The 26,028-nt window shown below is 45.6% G+C and overlaps 1 protein-coding gene and 1 pseudogene across 1 annotated transcript; both read left to right on the top strand.

Moving 5' to 3' along the window:
• Positions 1-29: 29 nt before the first annotated feature.
• Positions 30-7,783, top strand: ODF4 (outer dense fiber of sperm tails 4). The gene is made up of 6 exons (XM_059671645.1): positions 30-84; positions 1,779-1,824; positions 2,263-2,558; positions 6,807-6,980; positions 7,315-7,449; positions 7,635-7,783. Exons 1-6 carry the CDS (start codon positions 30-32, stop codon positions 7,781-7,783), a joined length of 855 nt encoding a protein of 284 aa, XP_059527628.1.
• Positions 7,784-11,841: 4,058 nt separating this feature from the next.
• Positions 11,842-15,098, top strand: LOC132218028 (high affinity cAMP-specific and IBMX-insensitive 3',5'-cyclic phosphodiesterase 8A-like; annotated as a pseudogene).
• Positions 15,099-26,028: the final 10,930 nt, after the last annotated feature.

Genomic DNA, 26,028 nt, shown 5'->3' with positions numbered 1-26,028 from the left:
TTAGGTGTCTGTGGTGAGCTGGCACGGCCATGGCATACTCAGGCGCCATGTTGGGCGCCTTATGTGCTGAGCCAGCTCAGCCAGGTTCGGTGAGCCTGAGTGGGGCGGTGAAGGATGGAAAAAAGACAGACAAGAGAAGAAAGCTGGGTCTGGGTGGAACGCTGTCCCCTCTGATGGAGAGCCTCTCTGATGGAGAGCTAGCGACAGCGCCACGGACTACAAGCCGTGTCTTTATTTTATAGCCAGTTTCCACGAGGCAAAGTAAGGATGTGGTCAAGATGTTTACAACATTCTCGTGGGTTTCGATCCTACTCATTTACATGCACCTGAACTCTATCAAGCCCACATCACTCAGACACATGGGGCCACGTGTTCGGACCATAGGTTCAAGCTTATAACTACAGCTGTTGGCTATAATTGTGCTGGGAGGGCTGTGCCCTCCAAGCTGGGACTTGCACGTGGCCATGAGAGAACTGTGCCCTCTCATTAGTCCAAGGCTTGAACCTGTCCAAACACTGTGGCCGCTCTCCACAGGTGTCAGGGCCACGTTTCTCACTACGTGGACCAGAGGAGAGGAGGAGGTTGGTCTGCAGAGGAAGAGCAAGATATTCTGGGAGAAGGAAGACCAGAGTCGGAGTGCTATGGTCTGAATGTCTGTGCACCCCCAAATCCATATGTTGGAAAACTACCCCAAGATTTATAGTATTAGGATGTGAGCCTTTGAGAGGTGATTAGGTCATCAGGGTGGACCCTTATGAATGGGATTAGTGCCCTTACACTGGTAAAAGAGACCCCACAGAGCTCGCTATCCCCACATAAAGACACAGCGAGAAGTCTGCGACTTGGAAGTGGGGCCTCACCCAACCATGACGACCATGACAGCACTGCGATCTTGGACTGCCAGTATATGATTTCCTGATTCCAGCCGTCCCCAAGGTGCAGCTATGCACATGACCTCAGGATTCGTGATTAACTCACCTTTTACTTCATTTAGGTTCTGTTCCCGCATTTACAGCCACTGATACGCCAGGAAGTCTGCCAAAAACCGCTGTTTTTGTTTCCTTCTCAGGCGAAAGAGCACAAAAATAATTAAGACGATAATTTAACAATAATAACGATCACTTTCTGGGAATTTACTATGAACCGACGAGTGCTTTTTTGTTCCTTCTCTCATTCAACACTCAAACCAAGCCCTGAGGCAAGTATTATCGTCCCTGTGTTACAGATGAGTAAACGGAGGCATAAAGAAGCTTTGACTCATGTAGGTTCACGAGGCTGTTAAGAGGAAAGCCCAGCATTCACACCCTACCGCCTGTGAGCCTCACCACATGTGTCATTTTTCCACAAAGCAAACCAACTCTGGCGGGATTCAAATTCACACCCAGATGTGAAAAGCTTTCTCCTCATAGAATCCCAGGAGCTAAGTGAGGTCCGGAGCCACTATAACCAACCGGGCTGCCATGGGTGACTCAGATTTCTTTTCCTATAACTTAAAAGAGAGATTAGAAAAATCTTCTCAGATTACATGACACCCACATACCTTGTCCTTATCCTACCCTCCTCCTGCAAAAAAAAAAAAAAAAAAAAAAAGGAAGAAAGAAGAGGGAAGGGAATGGCAACTGTTGACTGGAAGTGAGGAGCGGTGGGAGAGACGGGTAGGGGTCAGTAGTGAGGTTGATTACACCTCTGGAAGACATTTCCAAATGTTTTCCTGGGGACACACTTCTTCTCCCTCCTCCTGCTCCATCAGTGAGCATTTGAGGTTGGTGTCAGGGCAGGCGAAATGGGAAGGGAAAGGAGACCCTCAGAGACCATTGCTCTCAGGTGAAGGGAGGCCGCAGAGCCACAGTTCTGAGCTGAGACCTGAGGAGCAGTGTTTGGAGAAGGAGTTGGGGGTGAGCCCGTGGGCCCCTCCCCCATGTAACTGACGCCCAGGAATATTCCATGGCAGTTAGGGGCCCTGTCCCGCCAGATGGGTGGCTCTTTCCCAGATGCCAGGCCCTATGGTGGCACCTGCTCCGCTTGATGAAAATATTTAGAACGTGAGGGACAACTGAGCCTAGGAAGGGAAGGGGCGACATGGGGTGGAGGATAGAAGGGGAGACAGGGGAGGCTCAAGATTGGGATAGGGGACATTAGGGGTGAGGAGAAAGTGGTAAACTTCGGAAACATGGAAAGGAAGGGGGTGCTTAAAAAGGAGGATGCGGTAGAGGTGAACCCGGGACAAGAAGAGGGGGCGCGGGACTTCGCCGCCTCCCCCAGCAGAAACAGGCTGCTGTACCGCCACCGGGACTCGTTGTTGCCCCTGAAATGGAAAGTTGCACACACCTCCCGCTGGAAGGCGCAGGTGCTCGCCTCGGTGCTCAGCCTCATCGCCTTGTCCCTGATGCTGATCATGGCTTTCTCCAAAGCGTGGCTGTACCCCTCCACCATCCGCTTCTTCCAGCGCTGGCCTGCGGCTGTCACAGAGCGCATCTACACGTCTACCCACGTCATGTCCCGGGGGCTCCTGCAGATCTGCGTATTCCAGACCTGCTTCTCCTCAGGGGATGAGGAAGGTGAGACCCCCACCCCCACCCCCCAATCCCATTCCAGGCCTCCAGTCTGCCTTGGCCTCTCCATTTACACCCCGGTATTCTTTTTATTTTTTAAATATATTTTATTGATTTTTCACAGAGAGGAAGGGAGAGGGATAGAGAGTTAGAAACATCGATGAGAGAGAAACATCGATCAGCTGCCTCCTGCACACTCCCTACTGGGGACGTGCCCGCAACCAAGGTACATGCTCTTGACCGGAATCGAACCTGGGACCCTTGAGTCCGCAGGCTGATGCTCTATCCGCTGAGCCAAACCGGTTAGGGCCACCCCGGTATTCTTGTCCCTTCCTTCTGATCATCCTCAGTGTGTTGGCCCACAAGATGACTCCACTGGCCCCGAGATTGCCAAGGATCATTTTTCCTCCCCAAGCCTGGCCAAACTGACTTGCCTGGCCCTTCAGTGGAAAGTGTTACTGCTTTTGATAAATAAGGCTTGCAGTCAAGTCTGTACTTGGAAAGATGTTGTGAGGGGCCTGGACTGGCAGGGCACGTGAATCACTCATCAATCACATCCTTCACCACGATCCTGGGAGAAGAGCCCATCAGGGTGAGATTTCCTTTCTCGAGGCTTGCGTACCCAGAGTTTTGGGAGGAGTCCCCAGAACGCTCTCCCTCCCACCCTGGTCCCAGCAGCTGCTCTTGCCTTTGGCTCAGGCTTTGCTTTTCTGGGCCAGTTCCGGGTTTCCACATCTGGTTTCCCTGCCCTCTCTGTCCTGGCTTCTTGCAGGTGCCTCATTCCCCGCTCTTGTTAATCTCACAGCATGCTGTCCTCTCACTTGCAGATTTGGGCCTCCTCTCTCAGATCTGGTGGAAAACCAGAACCTTTGACCTCCCCATTTCCTTTTCTTCATTGTCATTAACATTTTCAAAAAAAGTTACGTAGCCCGGCTGGTGTGGTGGCTCCATGGTTGAGCGTCAGTCAACCCACGAACCAGCAGGTCATGGTTCGATTCCCAGTCAGGGCACATGCCCGGGTTTCTGGCTTGATCCCCAGGGTGGGGTATGCTAGAGGCAGCCAATCAATCATTCTCTCTCACCATTGCTGTTTCTGTCTCTCTCTCCCTCTCCTTTCTCTCTCTGAAGTCAATATATATATATATATACACATATATATATTAAAATCACATTGTTATTATTTTCTTCTATTATAAAAGTAATACACCCTCATTACAATACATTTGGGGAAACAAAAGCTATTATTTATTATACACTTATTTTATTTAGTTCATTGAATCCTCAAACCTGATGGGGCAATTATTCTTATTTTATAGATGAAAAAATTGAGACTCAAATTAAGTGCCTTGCTCAGGGTCATAAAGCTATTAGGTTTAATCACATGAAATGGACAATATTTGACTGCTTTTCATCTACAAAAAAGAGCAAATTCATATGGATCAACCTAATAATGGCATGTTTACAATTATAACTCAGGTGTGTCTGGCTCCAAAACTAATGTAAGCAGCCAACTTGCTCTATAGTGCTGCTCAAAGGCAGCCACTAGTAGCAGTGTGTTGAGCACCAATTTTTTCTAGGCTTTAAAAAAAAAAACTGAACACGTTTTACATGACTCATACCTAGATGTATTTATTCTTCTAAATAATTTTATATCTTTTATTTTTTAATTTATATTATTTTAAAATTTATCTTTATGCAATATAATAAACATTTTCTTATAAGTAACTATAATGTTCAACTTAATAAATTTATCACCTCTTACTTGACTATTTTATTTTCTTATTCTTGGCAAATGCATTTCTAACTTTACACTTGAGGAAAATGGAAGCAACAAAATAAAGCTTTTTCTGTGTTTAATATAAATTCTTTGGTATAGATTTCCCAAAGTGGGTTTCCTGGGTCAAATAGTATGAATATTTTAAGGCTTTTAATAATATTTTCCATGTTGTTTTCAAAAAGTATGATAGCTATTTATACTTCCACTAATAATGTATGAGAAGTCTTGTTACCTTGTATCTTTGCTAGCAATGACTATTAACTTTAACTATATATATATTTAAACATATATATTTAGTCCTGGCTGGTGTGGCGCCATTGATTGGGTGTTGTCCTGTGTACCAGGACATTGCTGTTTTGATTCCTGGTCAAGGGCATATGCCTGGGTTTTAGGCTAGATCACCCTGGGGTGGTGCAGGAGGCAGTTGATTAATGTTGTGCTCACATAAATGTTTCTATGTTTTTCTCCCTTCCTTTCTTTCTAAAAATCAATAAACTATTCTTTAAATATGTACATTTAAAAATAATTGTGTAACTTTTAATTTTAAAAAAACATTGCATAGTTATTGGGGGAGATACAGAAAGTTTAAAAAATAAAATAAAAATCACCTAAAATTCCCCACACAGATATAATCACAATGACATTACAATGGTTTTAATTCCAGCCTTTTGTGTGTATCCTATCTAATAAAAGACAAAGATGCTAATTGACCATACCTTCGCTACGCTCATCAGCCAATCAGAGTGATATGCAAATTAACCGCCAACAAAGATGGCAGCTAATTTGCATACTGCAGGCAGGGCAGGTCAGCGCGAGCTGCCATCTGGGCCCCCATGTGCGGCCTTGGGCGGCAGGGCTTGGCGGCACGATTGGCCCGAGGAAGCCCTATTCTTGCAGGAATCTTCCTGAAACGGGCCTCTAGTATATACATAAAATAAATACAGAAATATAGATATATATTTATTTTACTTTACTTTTTATTGCATTTATTGGGTCAACATTGGTTAATCAAATTATATAGGTTTCACATGCATTATTTTATTTTAATAAATGTCTATTATTTTAAAAAATTGTAATCATTCTACATGCCCTGTGTTGCAAACTCCACTTTTCAGTTGTGAGCATTTACTTATATCATTAAATAATTATTCTATAGCAACACCTATGTTTACAATTTATCTGCTTAGGTTGTATATACACAGAGTGAAAATTCAAAACATGCAGAAGATTATATAGTGAAGTGAGCCTCCTGTTTTTCCTTTCTTCCTAGAAACACTCTATTCAAAGACAATCAGCTGTCTTATCATCATTTTGTTTGTTAATCATCACCTGAGGATTTTTTCCCATTGATTTTTAGAGAGAATGGAAGGGAGGGAGGGAGAGACAGAGAAACATCAATGTGAGAGAGACACATTGATTGCTTACCTTTGCACACACACTCCCCAGTCAGGGCTGTGAGACAGATCCTGCAACTGAGGTATATGCCCTTGACCAGAATCGAACCCGGAATCCTCAGTCTGCAGGCTGACACTCTTTCCACTGAGCCAAACCGGCTAGGGCCATTAATCCAATGTGTGGGTACACTTAAATTTATTTAACAAATCTCTTGTACATTTAAATATCTCTGCAAAGATCTCTATATATACTTTATAGTGTGATCTTGGATGATTTCCTTAATGTAAATTCCAAAAAGAAACATTTCTGGGTCAAAGGGCTTAACAGTTTAGGGTGTGTTTTTTTGTTGTTTTATTTTCTTTTTATTTTATGCCATATCACTTACTAGAAATGCTGCCTACTAGTAGTATGTGATAGTACTTCTTTCTTCTAAATCCTTTCCTACACTAGATATCATCACTTTTGTCTTGATCTTTTCTAATTTAATAGATTTTTAAAAGCACATTTTGCCCTGGCTGGTGGACTCCATGGTTAGAGTGACGGCCTGCCCACAGAATGGTTGCAGGTTTGATTCCTGGTCGAGGGCATGTACCTGGGTTGCAGGTTTGATCCCTGCCCCAGACTGGGGCGAGTGCAGGAGGCAATCAATCGATGAGTCTGTTTCTCTCCCCCCTCCCTCCCTTCCACTCCCTCTTAAACAAACAAACAAACAAACAAACAAACAAACAAACATCAGTGGGGAAAAAATAGCCTTGGGTGAGGCTTAACAGCAACAATCACAATTCATTTGCATTTCTCTGTGTTGAGCTTCGTATGTTTTTTTTACTTTCTTCTCTGAGAATGGCAGTTCAAGTTTTTTGCCTATTTTTTCTATTGAGCGATTTGATTTTATAGGGTTAGGATTACCAAACCATCTCCATCAAAAACCGTTGCCTGTTTCAGAGGTGATATTTCATTGTTATCTCAAGTGTGTGTTTCTTTGGTTATTAACGGGCCGGAGCATTTTCTCAGATTTGCTCTGTGGATGATAGCTTGTCTGTTTGCAGATCCTTACGTGTATCCCGTTTTCTCCTTTCCTCCAGACAGTTTGGAGCTGTGGACAGAGCACCCGTTTTTTGGGGTGGCCAAGATCACCTTCAGCCTGTCCCTGGTGCTGGGCTTCTTCTACGCCATCTGGCTGTACCTGCCGTACATCCCTGGTCTGCAGAGAGTGCCCTTCTTTGGCTTGATCGGGTGCATCATAAGCGTCTGTGAAGGTGCCCCTTCGTTCTGGGAAAGATCCTCAGTGTCTCCTAACCCCATCTTCCCCGGCACTGCTCCCTCGTCCTTTCTCTGGCCGTTGGGGAGGGGCTTGGTGGGTGGTGGAAAAACAGAACAGGTAGAACTGGTAGTTGTTGCTGGAAATGGATTTCCATCATTTCCTGGTCACTAGAGAGGTGGAAGGGAGGGGTTGATTCCCAGGAACCCCTGGGGCCATGGACTCTGTGTGCGCTCATGGGAGTTGTGGTTTGTGGCGATGGCACCGCAGGTGAGGAAGAGTCCCTATGGGATCCCTGGGTGGCAATGACCCTTCTGCTTCCTGTCTCCTAGTTGCCTTACTTTTCTCCGGCCTCCTGTTGTTTCCGATTGATGTCTGGCTCTACGAGGTGGAGAAGAATTTTTCAATCCACATCGGGTGGAGCTATTTTATTGGTTGGGTGGTGTTTATCTTATATCTCATCTGTGGTGAGTGTCTGGAGGGCCCTGGGAGGGAAGGGGACGTGGGTGTGGGTCAGGGCAGAGAAAGTGTGGCGAGGTGGCTGACCGTCACAGGGCCAGGTTCTCAGGGACTTCCTTTGGGGCTCACCCCGCTTGCCACTTTCCTTCCACTCTCTGACTTTCCTCTCCCCCATTCCCTTGTCTTTTCCCAGCGTTCCTCTGCTACTTCAACAATAAAAGATTCTGGAGTCTGATTCTGAGCAGTGCGTCTTCCACCCTGTCCTTCAGCAGCAGCAGGTCAGGTTCGCTGAGTACGGTGTCTCAAACCTCTACGTCAGCTTGGAAGAAGCCTGACATCTGAACAAGGCAAGGAATCTCTGTAAGCTTTTCTGAACTCCTGGCACCCAGTTCTGTCCTTTGACCCGGATCACCCTCCTCATTCTTTCCCACAACCCTTAAGTACTTCGGCCCTCCTCACTGCAAATCATTAGGAAGCAAGGATTTTGGACCCGCTTTGCGCTCCTCTTCTTTGTTCCCACCTGGCCTGCAGTTTGGGTAATGTGGAATAAATTGTCTCTTATTTATCATCTCTGGCAGTTGTTGAAGAAGGAGAGGAAGGGAGAAAGAACAAGTTTGTTTCCGAATTCTTTCTACCTAGGAGCCTTTTGGCACCCTTTGGTCCCCAAACCTGCCCAACCTCTCCCACAAGCACACTGTACACAGCCAGGCAAATATCTCTCAAGAGTTAAGCCTCTTTACACTTTTTTACCCCCATCTCAAAATTTGTTCGTTAGGAGATAGGGGGAGTGATCAGGAAAGAGATATCACTTATGAATTTGTTGGCTTAATTTATTCACAGTGAAGAATTCAAGAGCAAAATGGCATTTGGAAAGAGGCTGGTTAAACCGTGAGAGCACTATAGGGGGTTGTATCATGTGCCCTGGACAGCAGTCCAACCCTCTATCCAGCTCAAATGACTAGAACTCATGAGCAGTTTGCGTAGATAACACCAGCACCAACCTCAACCCTACCTCCACCATCTCCTCCACCATCACCATCACCACCTCCATTTCTACCACCACTGTCGGGTGATTCCTTCCACGACCCGCGTGGAGTAGGGTTCGGTATCTGAAAGAGTAGCCGCACAACAAATGAGAGAAAGAGACACGAGATAATTTTGCAATATTGGAGGACCAGGCGGGCAAGTCCAACTCAAGGAGAGGGACTTCCACTGATGCTCAGGCCGTTCCAACCTTTTATTTGGTCTAGGGTAGCCCTAGGGTGAGGAGGTTTGTTTGGGGTAGCCCTAGGGTAAGGAGGTTTGTTTGGGGTAGCCCTAGGGTAAGGAGGTTTCAATGACACAGGGATCAGCGGACAAATTCCAGGAATAGATTAAGTATCTGATTAGCTCATCAATAGGTTTCCGGGAGTAGGCAGGGTATCTGATTAACAGTAATCAACAAGAATCTACATAAGTATCTAAGGAATTAAGGGAACTAAGGTGGGGATGCTTCAACTATTATTACCTAAATTAACTGAGTGGTTCCTAGATTAACTGGGTGGTGCACAGCCCTGACCTTTGCTAGGACTTTCAAGCCCTGACCTTTACTAGGACTTTGAAGGGCTACTAGCTTTTGGGGGTCTCTGTCTAAACTCAGCTAGTGAAGACGATGAATGGTCTCTGGCACACCACCTCCACCTCCTCCATCCCCTCCACCTCTACCTCCACCCCCACTTTCACCACTACCACCACAATCAACTTTTTAAAAAAAATATCTTTATTGATTTCAAAGAGGAAGTGAGAGGGATAGAGAGTTAGAAACATCGATGATGAGAGAGAAACATCAATCAGCTGCCTCCTGCACACACCCCCTTCCCCGGGGACGTGCCCACAACTGAGGTACATGCCCTTGACCGGAATCGAACCCCGGACCCTTCAGTCCGCAGGCCGACGCTCCATTCACTGAGCCAAACTGGTCAGGGCCACCACAATCAACTTTACCACCTCCCTTCCTTTCTGAAATCAATAAAAAGATTTTTTTTAAAAAAGAAAAGAGCCCTAACCAGTTTGGCTCAGTGGATAGAGCCTCAGCCTGTGGAATGAAAGGTCCCAGGTTCGATTCTGGTCAAGGGCATGTACCTTGGTTGCGGGCACATCCCCAGTGGGGAGTGTGCAGGAGGCAGCTAAATTAATGTTTCTCTCTCATCAATGTTTCTAACTCTCTGTCCCTCTCCCTTTCTCTCTGTAAAAAATCAATAAAATATATTTTTAAAAAAATAAAAAATAAAATAAAATAAAAAAGAAAAGAAATAAGAAGGGAATTGAGAGGCACACGAGTCACTGGTCCATAGCAATTCTCAAATCCAGCTGGGAAAATGTTGACATTTCCTTCATTAAAACTGAGTCTGATTTCTGTCCAGGAGTGTCTCCATGGATCTTTTTAAATCTTTTTAAAAAAGATATAATTAATATACTATAAAATTTACTATTTTTAAAGTATACAGTTCAGTGGTTTGGGTATATTTACAATGTTGTGCAACCATCACCACCATCCAATTCCAGGACATTTTCATCATCCTAATCACTCTCCATTCCCTTTAACCCCTACTAATCTCTTTTCTGTTTCATTGGATTTACCTATTCTGACATTTAATATAAATTAAATTATAAAATATATGGCTTTTTGTGTCTGACTTCTTTTGCTTAACAAAGTTTTCATGGTTCATTCATGTTGTATAAAGTATCAGCACTCCATTTCTTTTTTTATGGCTGAATAATATTACATTTATGGATCTGCCATATTTTATTTATCTATTTGTAAATCGATGGACATTTTGGTTGTTTCCACCTTTTGACTATTATGAATAATGTTGCTATGAATAAGTTTTCATACAAAAGTTTTCAGTTCTTTAAGGTATATATATAACTAGGAGTGAAATTACTGACTCACATGGTAACTCTATGTTTAACTTCTGGCCGAACTGCCAGAATGTTTTTCAAAGCAACTGTACCATTTTACACTCCCATTAGTAATGAGAGAAGAGTCCAATTTCTCTACATCCTTGCCACACGTTATCGTACATGTTATTGATTCAATATTTCTTAATAAATGTGAAGTCCTCTCTCCCTGTGGTTTTGATTTGCATTTTCCTAATGCATTTCTCCAAGATGTAATCTCAAGTGTTTACGGACAATTTGTACATCCTCTATGGCTCTGCCTGCTATGTTCTTGATTTTACCTTCTGAATCACCCTTTTCTATGAAAGGCAGCCCGTTTTTTGTGCTGTGTAGTTTTCTCAGCCTACTTCTTGCTAGAATTTTGGGGGATTGAACCTGCAACCGTGGCATATGGGGACGATGCTCTAACCAACTCGGCCAGGGCCTTTGAGTTTTTTTATTCCAGTTCTTGTATTTTTCAGTTCTAAAATTCCCACTTAGTGGTTCTATATATCTTCTATTTCTTTGCTGAGACTTTCTATTTTTTTTTGTCATTTGTTTCAATCATGTTTGTAATTGCTCATTGAAGCATATTTGTGATGGCTGCTTTAAAATTCTTATTAGAGAATTCCAGAGTGGAATCATACATCAGTCCTTTTGTGTCTGCTTATTTCACTTGGCATAACATCATCATGGTTCATCCACGTAGTAGGATGTATCAGAATTTAATTTTTCTTAAGGCTGAAAATATTCTATTGTATGTACAGACCATATTTTGTTTACTCATTCAGCAGTTGATGTACATTTGTGTTGTTTCCATCTTTTGGCTGTTGTGAATAATGCTGTTATGAACATTGGTGTATAAATCTCATATGTGTAATTTTAAGCCAGAGTCTGATGGATTCAGTAGTAGCCATTTAGTTTCATATTGTAGTCATGAATGCTGTTCACCAGATCTTCCTAGCTTTCTGCCTTGGGGGAATATGCTAAGATTTCACCTTCTGACTCCCTTGTGTTTGGGTAGAGTCATGTGACTAGTTCTGGCCAATGAATTGTGAGACACACTGCCTCTTTTGGACCAGAGCTCGTAATTGCCAGTGTAAAATCCTCTAGGGCAGCGGTTCTGGAAGGACCCTTTCACAGGGGTCGCCTAAGACCATCGGAAAACACATATATAATTACATGTTATTTTTGTGATTAATCACTATGCTTTAATTATGTTCAATTTGTAACCATGAAAATACATCCTGCGTATCAGATGTTTACATGACGATTCATAACAGTAGCAACATTACAGTTATGAGGTAGCAACGACAATAATTTTATGCAATCCGCGGAGCCCGACCCGGAGCCCGCAGGTCCCGTGGGCGCGCCGTGTCTGCGGTGCTCGAGGGCGCGGGCCGGGCCGCCTGGGTCTGCGCTCCCTGCCTCTCAGCGGGCGGCCGCCCCTCGGGCTCCCCTCAGCCCGGGCCTCAGGGCGGGCGCGGCGAGGCCGCCGGGGCGCTGCTTTCGGGGGTCGGAGCCCCGAGGTGTCGGGCGCCGTGGGGCTCCCGGCGGGGAGAGCGCGAATCTCCTCCCCCGCGTTTCCCCGCAGCGCGGCCGGCGAGGGGGCGATGTGAGGGCGGCCGGGCGCCTGGGGAGGGCATGTTCGGCGGGGTCCGCGGCGCCCCCGCCCCAGCGCCCCCTCCGCCGCCGCCGCCGCCCCGGGATAAAAGCGGCGGCCGCGCTTCCTGACGTGAGACCCGCGCTCCCGCCGTCCGCCCGCCCGCGCGCCCGCCCGGGCGCCTGGGCGGCGATGACACGGCGCTGGCGGTGGCCGCGAGGCGCCGGGCGGGCCGTTAGCTGGCCGTTTGCTGGCCGTTTGCTGACCGGAGAGCGGCCGCCGCCAGCGTGTCCGCGGCGCCCCGCCAGCATGGGCGGCGCCCCGCCAGCATGGGCTGCGCCCCGAGCATCCACGTTACCGAGACCCAGACCGTGTACCCGGGCGCCCGGGAGGCCGAGGACGCGCAGGACCCCGCGGCGCAGCTGCCCGCGCCGGGCGGGCCGGGCGCCCTGCCCCGTCCGGAGCCCGAAGCCTTGGCCACCACCAGCGGCGCCCTCCCGGCGGACCCCAACTCGAAGAGACCGACATCTCACGTGCATTTTGGCCCCATGAGGTTTCATGCAGATCAACTCCAGGTACTGTTAGCGTTTATCAAAGACGACAGCCCGTGTGAAGGATTCCGTAAGGCGTGTGAAAAAGCAGGGTTCAAGTGCACGGTGGCCCTGGAGGTCCAGGCTGTCCTGACCTGTTTCCTGGCTGCAAATCACGACATCATCATCATCGACCACAGAAACCCCCAGCAGCTGGACGCCCCGGCGCTGTGCCAGTCTATTCGAGCCACACAAGTTTCAGAAAACACAGTTATCGTTGGTGTAGTACGCAGGCGGGATGCAGAAGAGTCTGTGATGCCCCCCATTAGTGCCGGCGTTACGAGGAGGACGTGGAGAACCCCAGCCTCCTGGCCTGTTATGCGGAGCTGCGGCAGCTGGAGTTTGGAGAGGTGCGGTCACAGCTGAAACTCGGGGCTTGTAATTCAGTATTCACTGCACTAGAGAAACGCCAAGACGCCATTAAAATCACGAGTGAGGACAACTACATACAGTATGTAAATCCAGCATTTGAAACAACAGTGGGCTATGAGTCGGGTGAATGATTAGGGAAGGAGTTAGCAAAAATGCCTCTAAATGAGAAAAAGGCTGACTTGTTCAATACTATACATTCATGCACGAAGATGGGCAAGGAGTGGCACGGCGTTTACCACGCCCAAAACGGAGATAATGTACAACAAGATGTGAAGATACTACCTGTCCTTGGACGGGGAGGAAAAATTAGACACTATGTGTCCATCATCCGAGTGCGCAACGCCAACAGTAAGGCTGCGAAGATCACGGAATCTGTTTATTCTGACATTCCGACGGATAATCCATCGGGTAAACATAAAGACAAGAGGAAAAGCTCCCTGGACGTCAGGAGTGCGGCCTCACGAGCAGGCGAAGTGGCCAGCCAGAGGCGACACTCCTCCATGGCCCGGATCCACTCCATGACCACCGAGGCGCCCATCACCAAGGTGATCAGTATCATCAGTGCTGTCCAGGAGAACAGCTCCGTGCCTGTGACGGAAGCCTTAGACCGCGCCCTGGAAATGCTGAGAACCTCGGAGCTGTATTCACCCCAGTTCGGGCGAAGGAAGAGGATCCGCACCCCAAGAGCCTCATTGGGGGCCTGATGTCTGACGGTTTTCGAAGACTATCTGGGAATGAGTGTACTCTCTCCACAAAAAACCTGCAGCAAGTTCTGGGCAGCTTACTCACCTCCGAGTCCCTTCACGCTATCCCACCGCGGATAGCTGAGGCCATGGAAAACGATGGCGACTGGGACTTTAATAATGTTTTTGAACTGGAGACTGCCACTCAGAAAAGGCCTTTGACTTTTCTTGGTCTCGAAATCTTCGCTCGCTTTGGGGCCTGTGAATTCTTGAAGTGCTCGGAGAGGACGCTGTGACTGTGGCTGCCAACCACCACGCCTCCAACCCCTGCCACAACTCCACCCACGCCGCCCACGTGCCGCACGCCACTGCCTACTGCCTCTGCCAGGAGAGGATCAAGCAAGTGTTAGACTCAGGGGACGAGGCCGCCGCCCTCATCGCAGCCGCCATCCAGGACCTGGACCACCCGGGGAGGACCAACCTCTTCCTGTGCAACGCGGGCAGCGCGCGGGCCGTGCTGTACAACGACGGTGCCGTGTTGGAGAGCCACCACGCGGCCCTGGCCTTCCAGCTGGCCGCCAGGGAGGACAAGCGCAACATCTTCAAGAACGTGGAGAGGAATGACTCCCGGACGCTGCGCCAGGCCATCGTCGACATGGTCTTGGCCACGGAGATGACCAGGCACTTGGAGCACATCAATAAGTTTGTCAACAGTGTCGTCAAGCCCTTGGCAGAGCTGGAGGAAAGCGAGGGGAGTGAGCCAAACCCTCGGGATGTAGACACCATGCTCCGGTCTCCAGAGAACCCGACTCTGATCAAGCGGCTGATGATCAAGTGCGGGGACGTGTCCAACCCCTGCCGGCCCTGGGAGCAGTGCATCCAGTGGGCTGCACGCATCTCGCATCTCGGAGGAGTGTTTTTCTCAGACCGAAGAGGAAAAGAGGCTGGACTTACCTGTGGCGATGCCAGCTTTTGACCGAAACACCTGCAGCATCCCCCAGTCCCAGATCTCCTTCATCGACTGCTTCGTCACAGACAGGTACCGTGCTTGGGACGACTGTGTAGACCTACAGGAGTCACTGCAGCACCTGGACAACAATTTTAAATACTGGAAAGGACTCGATGAAATGAAGCGGCGGGGCGTCCGACCACCTCTGGCACCAAAATAGAGAAGGCTCCTTCTGTCTGAAACTGGACCTCGAAACTGCTCTACTCGCCTGGTGTACTTTGCCAGTGACTCTACAAATTAAAATAGGACCGAACACTTTTTCATAGAATTTTATTAATGACTTTTCCCAGAAGTTTGCCTTATTTTGTAGTGTTTATACCAAATATTGTCATAGAAACAGAGCAAACAGAATATTTACTAAATTGACTTTTTAAAACCAATCTGTTTTTATCTTCATAGGTAATTTTTAATTCTAGATATTTATAAAGGTTCTGTATCTTCACACTTTCAATAAATGTAGTACCATAAAAAATGAAAAAAAAAAAAAAGTGCCGAAACCGGTTTGGCTCAGTGGATAGAGCATCGGCCTCCGGACTGAAAGGTCCCAGGTTCGATTCCGGTCAAGGGCATGTACCTGGGTTGCGGGCACATCCCCAGTAGGAGATGTGCAGGAGGCAGCTAATCGATGTTTCTCTTTCATCGATGTTTCTAACTCTCTATCTCTCTCCCTTCCTCTCTGTAAAAAATCAATAAAATATATTTTTTAAAAAAATGAAAAAAAGAAAGAAAGAAAATAATTTTATGTTTGGGGGTCACCACAACATGAGGAACTGTATTAAAGGGTCGCGGCATTAGGAAGGTTGAGAACCACTGCTCTGGAGCAAGCATGTCAAACGCAAAGGCTAAATGGGCCAAATAAACAAGGTTTAAGTTTATGTGGACCGCAACAAAGCAAAAGCTTCAATTTTCATAGAAACGTAGGTTTATTTCGAAAAGTAAAGTGTTTAAAAAAAAAAGCACAAGAGCAATGATAAAATTAATGTTTTCTTCCTGACAACTGGCATCTCTCCTCTGCTACTGTCTTTCCTACTTCGGCGGAAATCTTGTTCACAGTGATAACTTTCAAAACTGACCAAGGGGAACGTCTAATTCTGGATCTGACAGGAGACATTTCCTTTCATAACTGTAAAGAACTTCTCACACCGATCAGTACTTCCAAACATGGAAATAATTTCATATGCGAATTTTTGAGTATTTTCAAACCGGGCAGGTAAATATTTGTAAAATTCAGGCACGCCAACTTCACTGAATTTTGCCTTCAAATCTGAATCACACTGGATCTCAATTACCTCCATTTGCATTTGATTAGGTACTGATTCTATATTTATTGAAAAAATTGAAGAAAATTTCTTCCAAAAATTTAAAATCTGCAAACCTTGTTTCAAATTCAGTTCTAAGGCTTACATTTTCTTCTGCGTATTTTTGATACGATGCAGTTTCACCTAAACTTGATTTGTTCATGTTGCATGCCAGAAAGTGCATTAAATCTTCATTTTTCAACTGCTTTTCCCAAAGATCTAGCTTACATTTGAATGCTTTGACTTGGTCACACATGTTTGTAATAATCTGATCTCTTCCTTGCAGTTTTAAGTTATAACAAAACATATATGTGTTTTGTTTTATCAACCATGAAGATAAATCTTGCAACCATATCTTGTCAAAAAACAGGCTTGTGTCTTGATTTTTAGTTATTAAGAACTGACATAGTTCTTCTTTCAAGTCCCAGAATTGTTTAAGAACCTTGGAGCAGGATAGCCAACGTACCTCAGTATAGTAGGACAAACTGGAATATTCGCTAATTCACTTAAGAAAGCAGAGAACTGTGGCTGATTTAAACTTGGAGATTTTATGAAATTGATAATTTTTTTGATAGATGTCAACACACTTTCCATGTTTATTACCTTCTTTACGCATAATACTTCTTGATGTATAATGCAATGCATATGATAAATCTTGGATCCATTATAAATTTCACTTTGTTGTTTTTTTTTGCAGTAATTCCACGAAACCATTGTTTCCGGTCATCAAAGGAGCTCCATCTGTAGCTACAGAAGTTAATTTTGAGAGAGGTAGATTGTATATTTGCAAGATTGTATATTTACAAGTTTAAAAACACAATTAAATATATCTTGTCCTGTACTAGTGTTATGCATCGGTACGAGTTCTAACAATTCCTTAAAAAATGTTGAAATCCGTGTCGCAAGGGCAAAGAAACACAGCTAACTGAGCAACGCCTCCAATGTCCATACTCTCGTCACAGGCAATGAAGAAAGCTTCGAAACTAGGTGATTTTGCTTTGATCTGAATACTTAAATTGTTGGCCAAATCAGTAACTCTTTCCGCAACTGTATTTTGAGACAAAGAGATTCTCTGAAAAGACTTCCCATTTCCAGGAGAAATAATTTCTGCAGCTTTAATGAGACATTCCTTGATGAAACCACCTTCAGTAAAAGGTTTCGAGGGTTTAGCTATCAACTCCGACAAGACGTAGCTTGCATGCCCCGCCGCTTCACTTTCTTGAGATACTTTAGTCACCACGAACTGCTGTTTATTCAGCCTCAACTTGAGCTCTTTCAACTTTCCTTGTCTCATTAATCCCTCGTAATTATCATATTTTGACTTACGTTGTTCATAGTGACGATTAATGTTGTGTAACTTTGGTACGCTAATAGCATTATTACATATCAAGCAGATTATTTTATTTTTTTACTTCACAGCAAAAATACTCCAATTCCCACATTCTAAGGAATTTTGATGTTGGTTAGCAATTTTTCATTTATTTTTACTACCACTTGATTTCAATAGAGACATGCTGAATACAAAGGACTGAAATAAATGAGTAATCGTTAACATAACATAATAGAACATTTTAATAAAAATCGAAAGCAACTTAAATATTCTTCAATAGGTGAATGGATAAAATGTGGCATGTCCATATAATGAAATATTACTACTTTTTATTCTTTTAAAAATTGTTTTAAGTATACATAATGTCTCCCCCCCTAATTGATCCCTCCCCCCCCCCCGGCCACTCCCACCCTCCAGGACAAACCCCCACCCCCCAGTGTCTGTGTCCATTGGTTATGCTAATATGCATGTATACAAGTCTTTTGGTTGATCTTTAACAACCCCAATCCAAAATAGTATTTAGTGATAAAAAGAAATGAGCTAGCCCTGACTTGGTGGCTCAGTTGGTTGGAGCATTGTCTTGTACACCAAACGATTGTGGGTTCAATCCCTGGTCAGGGCACATACAGGAGGCAACTAACTGATCAATGTTTCTCTCTCACATTAATGTTTCCCTCTCTAAGGAAAAAATCAATAAAAACATATCCTCAGATGAGGATAAACAAAGAAGAAATTAGCTGTCACAAGCCGTGAAAAGATATGGAGTAACCTTAAATGCAAATTGCTAAGTGAAAGAAGGCAGTCTGAAAAGGCTACATACTATATATCATTCCAAACAGATAACGTTCTGGAAAAGGCAAAACTATGGAGACCGTGGAAAGATGAGTGGTTGCCAGGCATTTGGGAGTAGGGAGGGAGGGGTGAGTAGGTGGAGCACAGGGGGTTTTTAAGGCAGAGAAACTACCCTATATGGATACATGTCATTTTACATTTGTCAAATCCATAAAACGTACAATACCCAGAGTTAACCCTAATGAGAACTATGGACTTTGGGTGATAACGATGTGGTCGATTCTGACAAATGGTGCCAGGTGTGGATGGTGGGGCTGGCTGTGTGTGCATGTAGTGGGGGTGGAGGTGGGGGTACGTGCAACCTCTGTCTTTGTGCTCAATTTTGCTGTGAGCCTAAAACCGCTCTCAACAACAAACTCCATTAATTAAAAAGCAAGGGCCAAGAAAGAGACTGTAGAGCTTCACTGTTTTGCAATGGAGAAAACGCAAAGCATGTAATGTTCTGCCTTCACAGAGCATGAGGCAGCAACAGGCTAAGCATCCCTGTTTTGCCACGAGGAATGTCACTGAGGGATTCAACGAATGGGAAGGAAGAAGAATTCTCAGGACGGGACCATTGTCCGGGGTGAGGCTAGTCAATGGGATAGAAACGGTCCTTGGTATTGTGAGAAACTGGGGCCCCGTGTGTCTTTAGCTGAGCAGAGACAAGTCTACTTGACTATATTCTACTGAGTCCCTGAAATATACCTGTGTACACACAGGCAAACAGCACAGGATGGGGAACTCTCAGCACTTTTGAAATCTGCAACATGGGCAATGCCAGGGCTTGAAGATAGATTCTTGCTTGTATGGAATCCTGCCTCTGCAGGCTCAAGAGCAGCCTGCACGTTACTGCCCTGTATTCCCACGTTCACAGGTCCTGAAGCTTTTAAGGCAGTGGGTTGGCAAACCACGGCTCGCGAGCCACATGCGGCTCTTTGGCCCCTTGAGTGTGGCTCTTCCACAAAATACCACCTGCGGGCACGCACGTACAGTGCGATTGAAACTTCGTGGCCCGTGCGCAGAAGTCGGTTTTGGGCCTGGGCGAGTCTATTTTGAAGAAGTGGCGTTAGAAGAAGTGGGGGGCGACCCCAGACGGCGCAGGCAGGCCGGGATACGCAGCGCGGGGGAGGCGCATGCGATTCATGCACGAGTTGAGTGAGCCAGCAAGTCAGTCAGCAGTCACATTGTGCAGTGGTTAGTGCTAGTTGCGTCCGCAAATCGCACGTGGGTGACAAAAGTACCTACTCGAAGCATAAAGTTACCTGCATTTTTCCAACCAGCTGCAAATCCTACAGGTATTTTTGTCATCAATTTACGAATTGTAATTCTTTTGTGTTGGTGGCTTTATTATTATAAAATGAAACATTTTTTAGGTGCCCTGTTTGAGATGGCTACAAAGAAGAAGCAAAGAAACACGGAAGATGAAAACCGTGAATTTAAAGTTGAATTTAAAGTTGAATGTACCTACCTATATAGTTTAAGTTTAAAAAATTTGGCTCTCAAAAGAAATTTCCATCGTTGTACTGTTATTTGGCTCTGTTGATTAATGAGTTTGCCGACCACTGTTTTAAGGGACTGCCTACAGATTGACTCTGCCAATTCTGACTCTGCCAATTCTTTTTTCTTTTCCTCTTGACATAATTTCAGACTTACAGAACAGTCTCAAGAACCCAGTGCTCTTCACCCAAATTTCTCCAAATGTTAACATTATGACATTTGCTTTATACCCCTCCCTCCCCTTCTCCCTCTTTCTCTCTCTCTCTCACACACACACACACACTCACACACCTTCCCCCTGCCATTTGAAAATTAAGTTTCAGCATGATGCCCCTTTAACCCCAAATACTTCAATGTGCCTTCCCTAAAAACAAGGACAGTCCCTTAACCACAGTACAATTCCCAAGATCAGGAAAGTAACATTGATACAATACTACAATCTTCAGACAATATTCAGGGATTTCCAGTTGTCCCAATGGTGCCCATTATACAAAAGAAAATCTTGGATCATGCATTGCATTCATTTGCCTTTTATAACATTGACTTTTTGAAGCGTACCAGCCACTTTCTTTTACTGGATTCCCCTTAATCTGGGTTTGTCGCCTGTTTCTTCACAATTAGATTCGGGTCATGCATTATCTCACAGAAATGAGCTGTTCTTGGTGCTTCATATCAGGAGGCCCCAACACTGGGAGGTTGATCTGATCACTGGGTTAAGGATCCTGCCAAGTCTGTTTCCCTTGCAAGAAGTCCTCTAATACAAGGGCAGCAGAATGGAGATTGCTCACCAGTGACAGCAAACAACCCTTCAAAACTCAGTTTAAGGGACCGGTGTGCAGAGTCCTCACTGAGCGCCCCTCTACAGACTTGGAAGTCTTGGCTTTGTGCCCTATTGCAGCATTTTACTTGTTGATACCCCCAATAACCAGCACCATGCCTGGCACATTGGTGGTGTTTATAAATGTTGAGTGAATGATGACGGTATAGACTAGGGCAATGGGAGGTGGTGGTGAGGAGAGATGGAAGAGGAAAAACCAAGACTGACCATAGACATCTCGGGAAGGAGCCTCTCTTCCCCATACGGATGGTATCGGGGGCTTCTCAGGTGCCTCCTCCTCCCTCAGTGCTAACTGGTTGGACTTGCTCCACCTCATTTCAAGCAGAGAGGCAGTGTTTCAGGACTGGAAAGCGGCTGGGTGATGACTGGTGATCTGGGTTATATGTTCAGGCAAGATCTCACTGGTTCCTATTTTTAAGGGAGCCATTTCCCAGGAGAAAGGCAGAAAGAGAGGAGATGTCCTTCAAAGAACAGCACACCCAGTCCTGGGGTGGCGTGCGGGGAGGAGAGAAACAAACATCTGGTCACTGATTGACTCACTAAAGTTAGCCAAATCCAAAGAGGAAAGACTCACAAGGTCTCATCTGCTAGTGGTAATGTCAAGGGAAGTGCCTAAAAGTGAAAAGAAATCTTAGGCCAGAGTTCCATGTGTGGAGAAGTTATTCTGGGCAAGGAGCTAGCCAACAGAAAGGACTCAGCAGCTCAAATGAAATAGAACAATGGATTCTACAAAGGCGACTTGGGGAAGCAAAAATTAAAAACATCAGGACCAAATTTTAAATGGGATAAAAGTTAAAATCTAAATATATCCAAACGGTAAAAATAAAATCTTTAATCAATTAGAAATAAGAAAAGTAGACATAAACAACCTAAACAGCAGTCTCGTATTAAAACAGAAAGTCAATTTGCTCAGGAAGTTCATATTTCCTGTCTACTTTGTTTGCTTGGAACACACAGTAACACAGACCATCTGGGGTCATTAATTCTGGGGTAAAAATGTCCGAACCTGGGTAAACAAAGATTAGCAACAAAATAACAATAATGAAGAGGAACCAGGAACTAAAAAAGAGACCAAGTTTCAATAAATTCAAAGGAATAGAATTCTGGACAAAATTCAGGAGATTCCAGGGAAAACTATTCTGTCATTAGTTAACTTTTTGAACAACAGGGTCCTGGGAGGGCTTCGCTCTTCTATATTTAAAAGTATCGCAGGTTTCCAATCAATTTCTGTAAAACTTCCACAAAATAATGGAAAGATGTGTAAATCACATATTTAAAAACACCCCGAAAAACTTCTGCCTTAAAATGTTTGAAAGGGTTGAAGAGAATAAAATGGGGCAGAGAAAGACTTATTGTGCTTAGCAGATATCTTGCAGAAAGCTTGCAGCCTTGAGCACAGCATAGCTCAGATAACCAGAAGACACCTGGCATGGGAGGAACCAAGGACGGACCAGACCCTTACGTCAGCAGAGTGGCTCGCAGCCAGCAAAAATTAATAAAAACCGCTCTCTCCCTGCTCTCTTGGCTGATGCCTTTCTTGGTCTCAGCCCACTTGCACCCAGGTGTTGGAAATAAAATCTGTTTTTGATACAGTATGGCCTCATGTCATAGGTGCTTGACCCCGGCCCACTCCGGACCTTTCAATTGTACAAAGCTCAGTGGCCAGGGTGGCTCAGACAGTTGGAATGTCGTCCCTTACACCAAAAGATCTCGGATTCAATTCCCAGTCATGGCACATACCCAGGTTGCAGGTTCAATCCCTGGTTGGGCTGAGCATGGGAGGCAACTGAATGATGGTTCTCTCTCTCTCTCCCTCTCTCTTTAAATCCTATATAATAAAGAGGTAATATGCAAATTAACCCTCACAAATGGCTGCCTACAACCAGGCTGGTGGGGGTAGATGCAGTTGGGGGCGACCAGGCCGGCGGGGGGGGCAGTTGGGGATGATTAGGCTGGCAGAAAGGGGCAGTTGGGGATGACCAGGCCAGCAGGGGGGGGGCAGTAAAGGGTGACCAGATTGGCAGGGAGGGGGCAGTTGGGGGCAACCAGGCTGGCATGCAGAGGCAGTGAGGAGTGATCAGGCTGGCAAGGGGGAACAGTTAGAGGTGACCTGGCAGGCAGGCAGGTGAACAATTAGGAGCCAGTGGTCCAGGATTGTGAGAGGGATGTCTGACTGCTGTTTAGGCCTGATCCCGGGGACATCCCCCAAGGGGGCCCCGGATTGGAGAGGGTGCAGGCTGGGTTGAGGGGACCCCCCCAGCACAAATTTTGTGCACCGGGCCTCTCGTTCAATAATAAAAAGGGGGGAAAAATACAACCCAAAGCCACTGACTCTGAAAAGGTTAAGGAAATTGGCCCAGGCACTTAGCAAATAACAACTTAACGGTCCATTGCACCAATGCCCAGAAAACATGCAACGTATTTTGGAAACAAGAGTGTAAATCTTAGCTTCTCAGGTGCCTCCACCTCCTCCCTCCCTGCGAACTAAGGACATTCCAATACTTAGCCTCAAAAACCCACTGGGAACAGAGTCTCAGAAACAACAGAAGAAAATGTTCCTTCTTAGAGCTGCAGAAAAGCAGATTCTATTCCACAACATAAACTAGTTCTGATTAAGGGATCCATGGAGGACACTTGCTGAAGCATGGATCGTTGAGTCTCCCATCATCTCTCACCTTCCTGGAAGTGGGGACATGAGTCCTGATGGGGAGCCCTGGCATTGGGGTTCCAGGAGACGCAGGAAAAACAAAGGTGCGAGGGGACAGTTTCCATGCTACGCAGTTATTGCTGGGAGAGAATTTTAATAGGAGTTGGTTCCATTTTCTTTCATTTTTTGATAAGGAAACCAAGGCTTGGAAGGCATCAGTGACCATGGCAGGGCCTAGATTGACTGAAAGCCTGGGTTTCTTTCTATGACCCACAGAAAACAAGTGGAACCGAAAATTTCATGTGCCTAGACTGGAGGCCATAATGCCAAAGTTGCAAAGGTAGTTGGGACCACACTGTGTCCCAGCTGGATATCAGGTTGGAGTCAGGTTTAAGTCATTATCCTGTGAGCCATGGGAGCCACTGGAAATTCATGAGCAGAAAAGGTGGTTACAAGTACTGACCTTGAACTTAGAGAGACTTAGATGTTAATCTGGGGCTAGTCAGTAACCTTCCTGAGCATCGTTTCCTCCTCCATATAAAAGGGAAATTAAGCCCAGCTGGCGTGGCTCAGTGGTTGAGCATCGACCTATGAACCGGGAGATCACAATTCGATTCCTGGTCAGGGGACATGCCTGGGTTGTGAGCTCGATCCCCAGTGTAGGGCGTGCAGGAGGCAGCCAATCCATCATTCTCTCTCATCATTGATGTTTCATTCTCTCACTCCCTCTCCCTTCCTCTCTGAAATCAGTAAAAATATTTTTTTAAAAAGGGAAATTAAGTCCTTAAGTTACTTCACCTATTTAAATTCATTTCCTCAGCTTCAAATGACTTAGTAGAGTTGTAGGGGTTAAAAAGCATAATGGATTTAAAACACCTAGCACTGTAGATAAATCAGCATTCAATAATGTTAACTATTATTTTGAGTAGAGTTTTACTTCCAAAAGAGTCATAGGCAGTTAAACAAGGTGACAAGGGCCTGACCTGGGAGAATTAAGAGATATAATTGATTTAAGAGACATTTCTGAGTCAGCGTACCAGTTATCTATTGCTGCATAACCAACCACCCCAAAACTTAGTACCTTAAAATAACATTCATTTATTTTTCACATGAATCTGCAATTTGGCCAGGGCTTATCTCTAGTCGATTTGATAATTGAAACGATGAGCTGAGGATTTTTCCCAGGGTCGTGTCTCTCGAGCCCCGAAGAATGAGCTCAATGGACCAGAAGATTGAAGCAAAAGTGTGGAGAATTTATTACAAGCAGATTCGGACTGTCCTCATGAGAGGGGGCCAATAATGTGCTGCCTGTTGAAGCCTCGTAGTCCAGGGTATGTATTTGCTACAAGCCTGCTTCTGTGTCTACCTGTGTTGTCTCCTGGTTGATTCCAATTGTTTTTGCCCAGCAACGGACCTGAACTTTCCTTTTCTATGTGTTCTTTTTTTTTAAAAACACATTTTATTGATTTTTTACAGAGAGGAAGGGAGAGAGATAGAGAGCCAGAAACATCGATGAGAGAGAAACATCGATCAGCTGCCTCCTGCACATCCTACTGGGGATGTGCCCGCAACCAAGGTACATGTCCTTGACCGGAATCGAACCTGGGACCTTTCAGTCTGCAGGCCGACGCTCTATCCACTGAGCCAAACCGGTTTCGGCATTTTCTCTGTTCTTATACTGAACTTTCTCTGTGTCTCTGTGTCTCTGTGTCAGTACACCTATTGTTTCAGGCCCTCCCTTGGTTTCCCCTGCCTCCTGCTTTGAGTCCAGAAACATTTTATTATTTCTGCGTGGTTGGTTCCTGTGACTAGGCTTGCTCAAACTGCCATGTCTGCTCCTGCGTATGATCCACCTGTCTTTCCCCCCCCCCCCCCGCCCGACCCCTGCCCTGCCTGCGTTTCGAGCTAACTTCTCTCACATACAGCATCATCTGGGGAAACCAACTGGGGGCTGGAGGGTCCTCTCACATGATTGGCAAGTGGGTTCTGGCTGTTGGCTAACAGCTTACAGAGGCCTGAGGGCTGGGGGCCTTGGTTCCTCTCCACGCGGGCCTCTTCACAAGCTTTGGGGGCTTCCTCATAGCATGGGGGTTGGGTCCCCCAAGAGTGAGCATTCCAAGACTGCAAGGTGGTATATTTATGATTTAGGCTCAGGAGATAAATGTCATTACTTCTTCTGGACTCTAGTGGACAAGCACCTCTCGATGGGGTTCTAGAAGGACATGTGGTATAGATATAGGGTATATCCATGCCTGAAAAATATAATCTGTCACTGGTGGAGATGGCATGATTTAGCAAGTGACTGGCTGTGGGCAGTGAGGGAGACTGAGGCATTGAAGATGCCTGAGGTCTCTGGCTTGGGTGACTCCAAGGTGGCCTCAGATTAGGAAACAGAGAATTAAGGGTATTGTTAAAGTATTTAAACAAGCAGGCCATTAGACTGAGGTGGCCCTAATGCCTTGGTAGATTATATAAGCAAACCCAAACTAAGCCAAAGTCAACGGACTGGAACCCGAGAAAATAAAACTTAGGAACAACCAATCATAAATAGCTAACTAGCCTTGCCAAGCAAGTAATTTTTGTGTGTGTGTTAATCCTCACCTGAGGATATTTTTCCATTGATTTTTAGAGTGGAAAGGAGGGGGGGGAGACAGAGAGAGAGAATCATTGATGTGCGAGAGACACATCAATTGGTTGCCTTTTGCACGCACCCCGACCAGGGCTGGGGACTGAGCCTGCAACTGGAGGTAGAGTAGAACCCGGGACCCTTCAGTCCGCAGGCCGACGCTCTGTCCACTGAGCATAACCGGCTGGGGCTCCGATCAAATAATTTATTTGCTTTGCTTCAATAGCTTCTCTATAAAACCTTGCCCCTAGCTCCTGCCAGTGGAGTGCTCCTAACCACTTTCAGTTTGGCACTGCCCAATGTGAAGCAATGTTTGCTCAAATAAACTCTTCAAAACTTCA

The sequence above is a fragment of the Myotis daubentonii genome, chromosome 16, assembly GCF_963259705.1.
Source record: "Myotis daubentonii chromosome 16, mMyoDau2.1, whole genome shotgun sequence".
Taxonomy (NCBI): Eukaryota; Metazoa; Chordata; class Mammalia; order Chiroptera; family Vespertilionidae; genus Myotis; species Myotis daubentonii.
The sequence above is the reverse complement of the archived record's forward strand: the minus strand, read 5'-3'. Positions and strand labels throughout refer to the sequence as shown.

Excerpts from the sequence above, each read along its gene's own strand:
- ODF4 (XM_059671645.1), top strand. The coding sequence starts at position 30 with ATGGCATACTCAGGCGCCATGTTGGGCGCCTTATGTGCTGAGCCAGCT. Across the intron at positions 85-1,778 it reads TGCTGAGCCAGCTCAGCCAG|GCGAAATGGGAAGGGAAAGG; the intron begins GTTCGGTGAGCC and ends GTGTCAGGGCAG. Across the intron at positions 7,450-7,634 it reads TATCTTATATCTCATCTGTG|CGTTCCTCTGCTACTTCAAC; the intron begins GTGAGTGTCTGG and ends GTCTTTTCCCAG.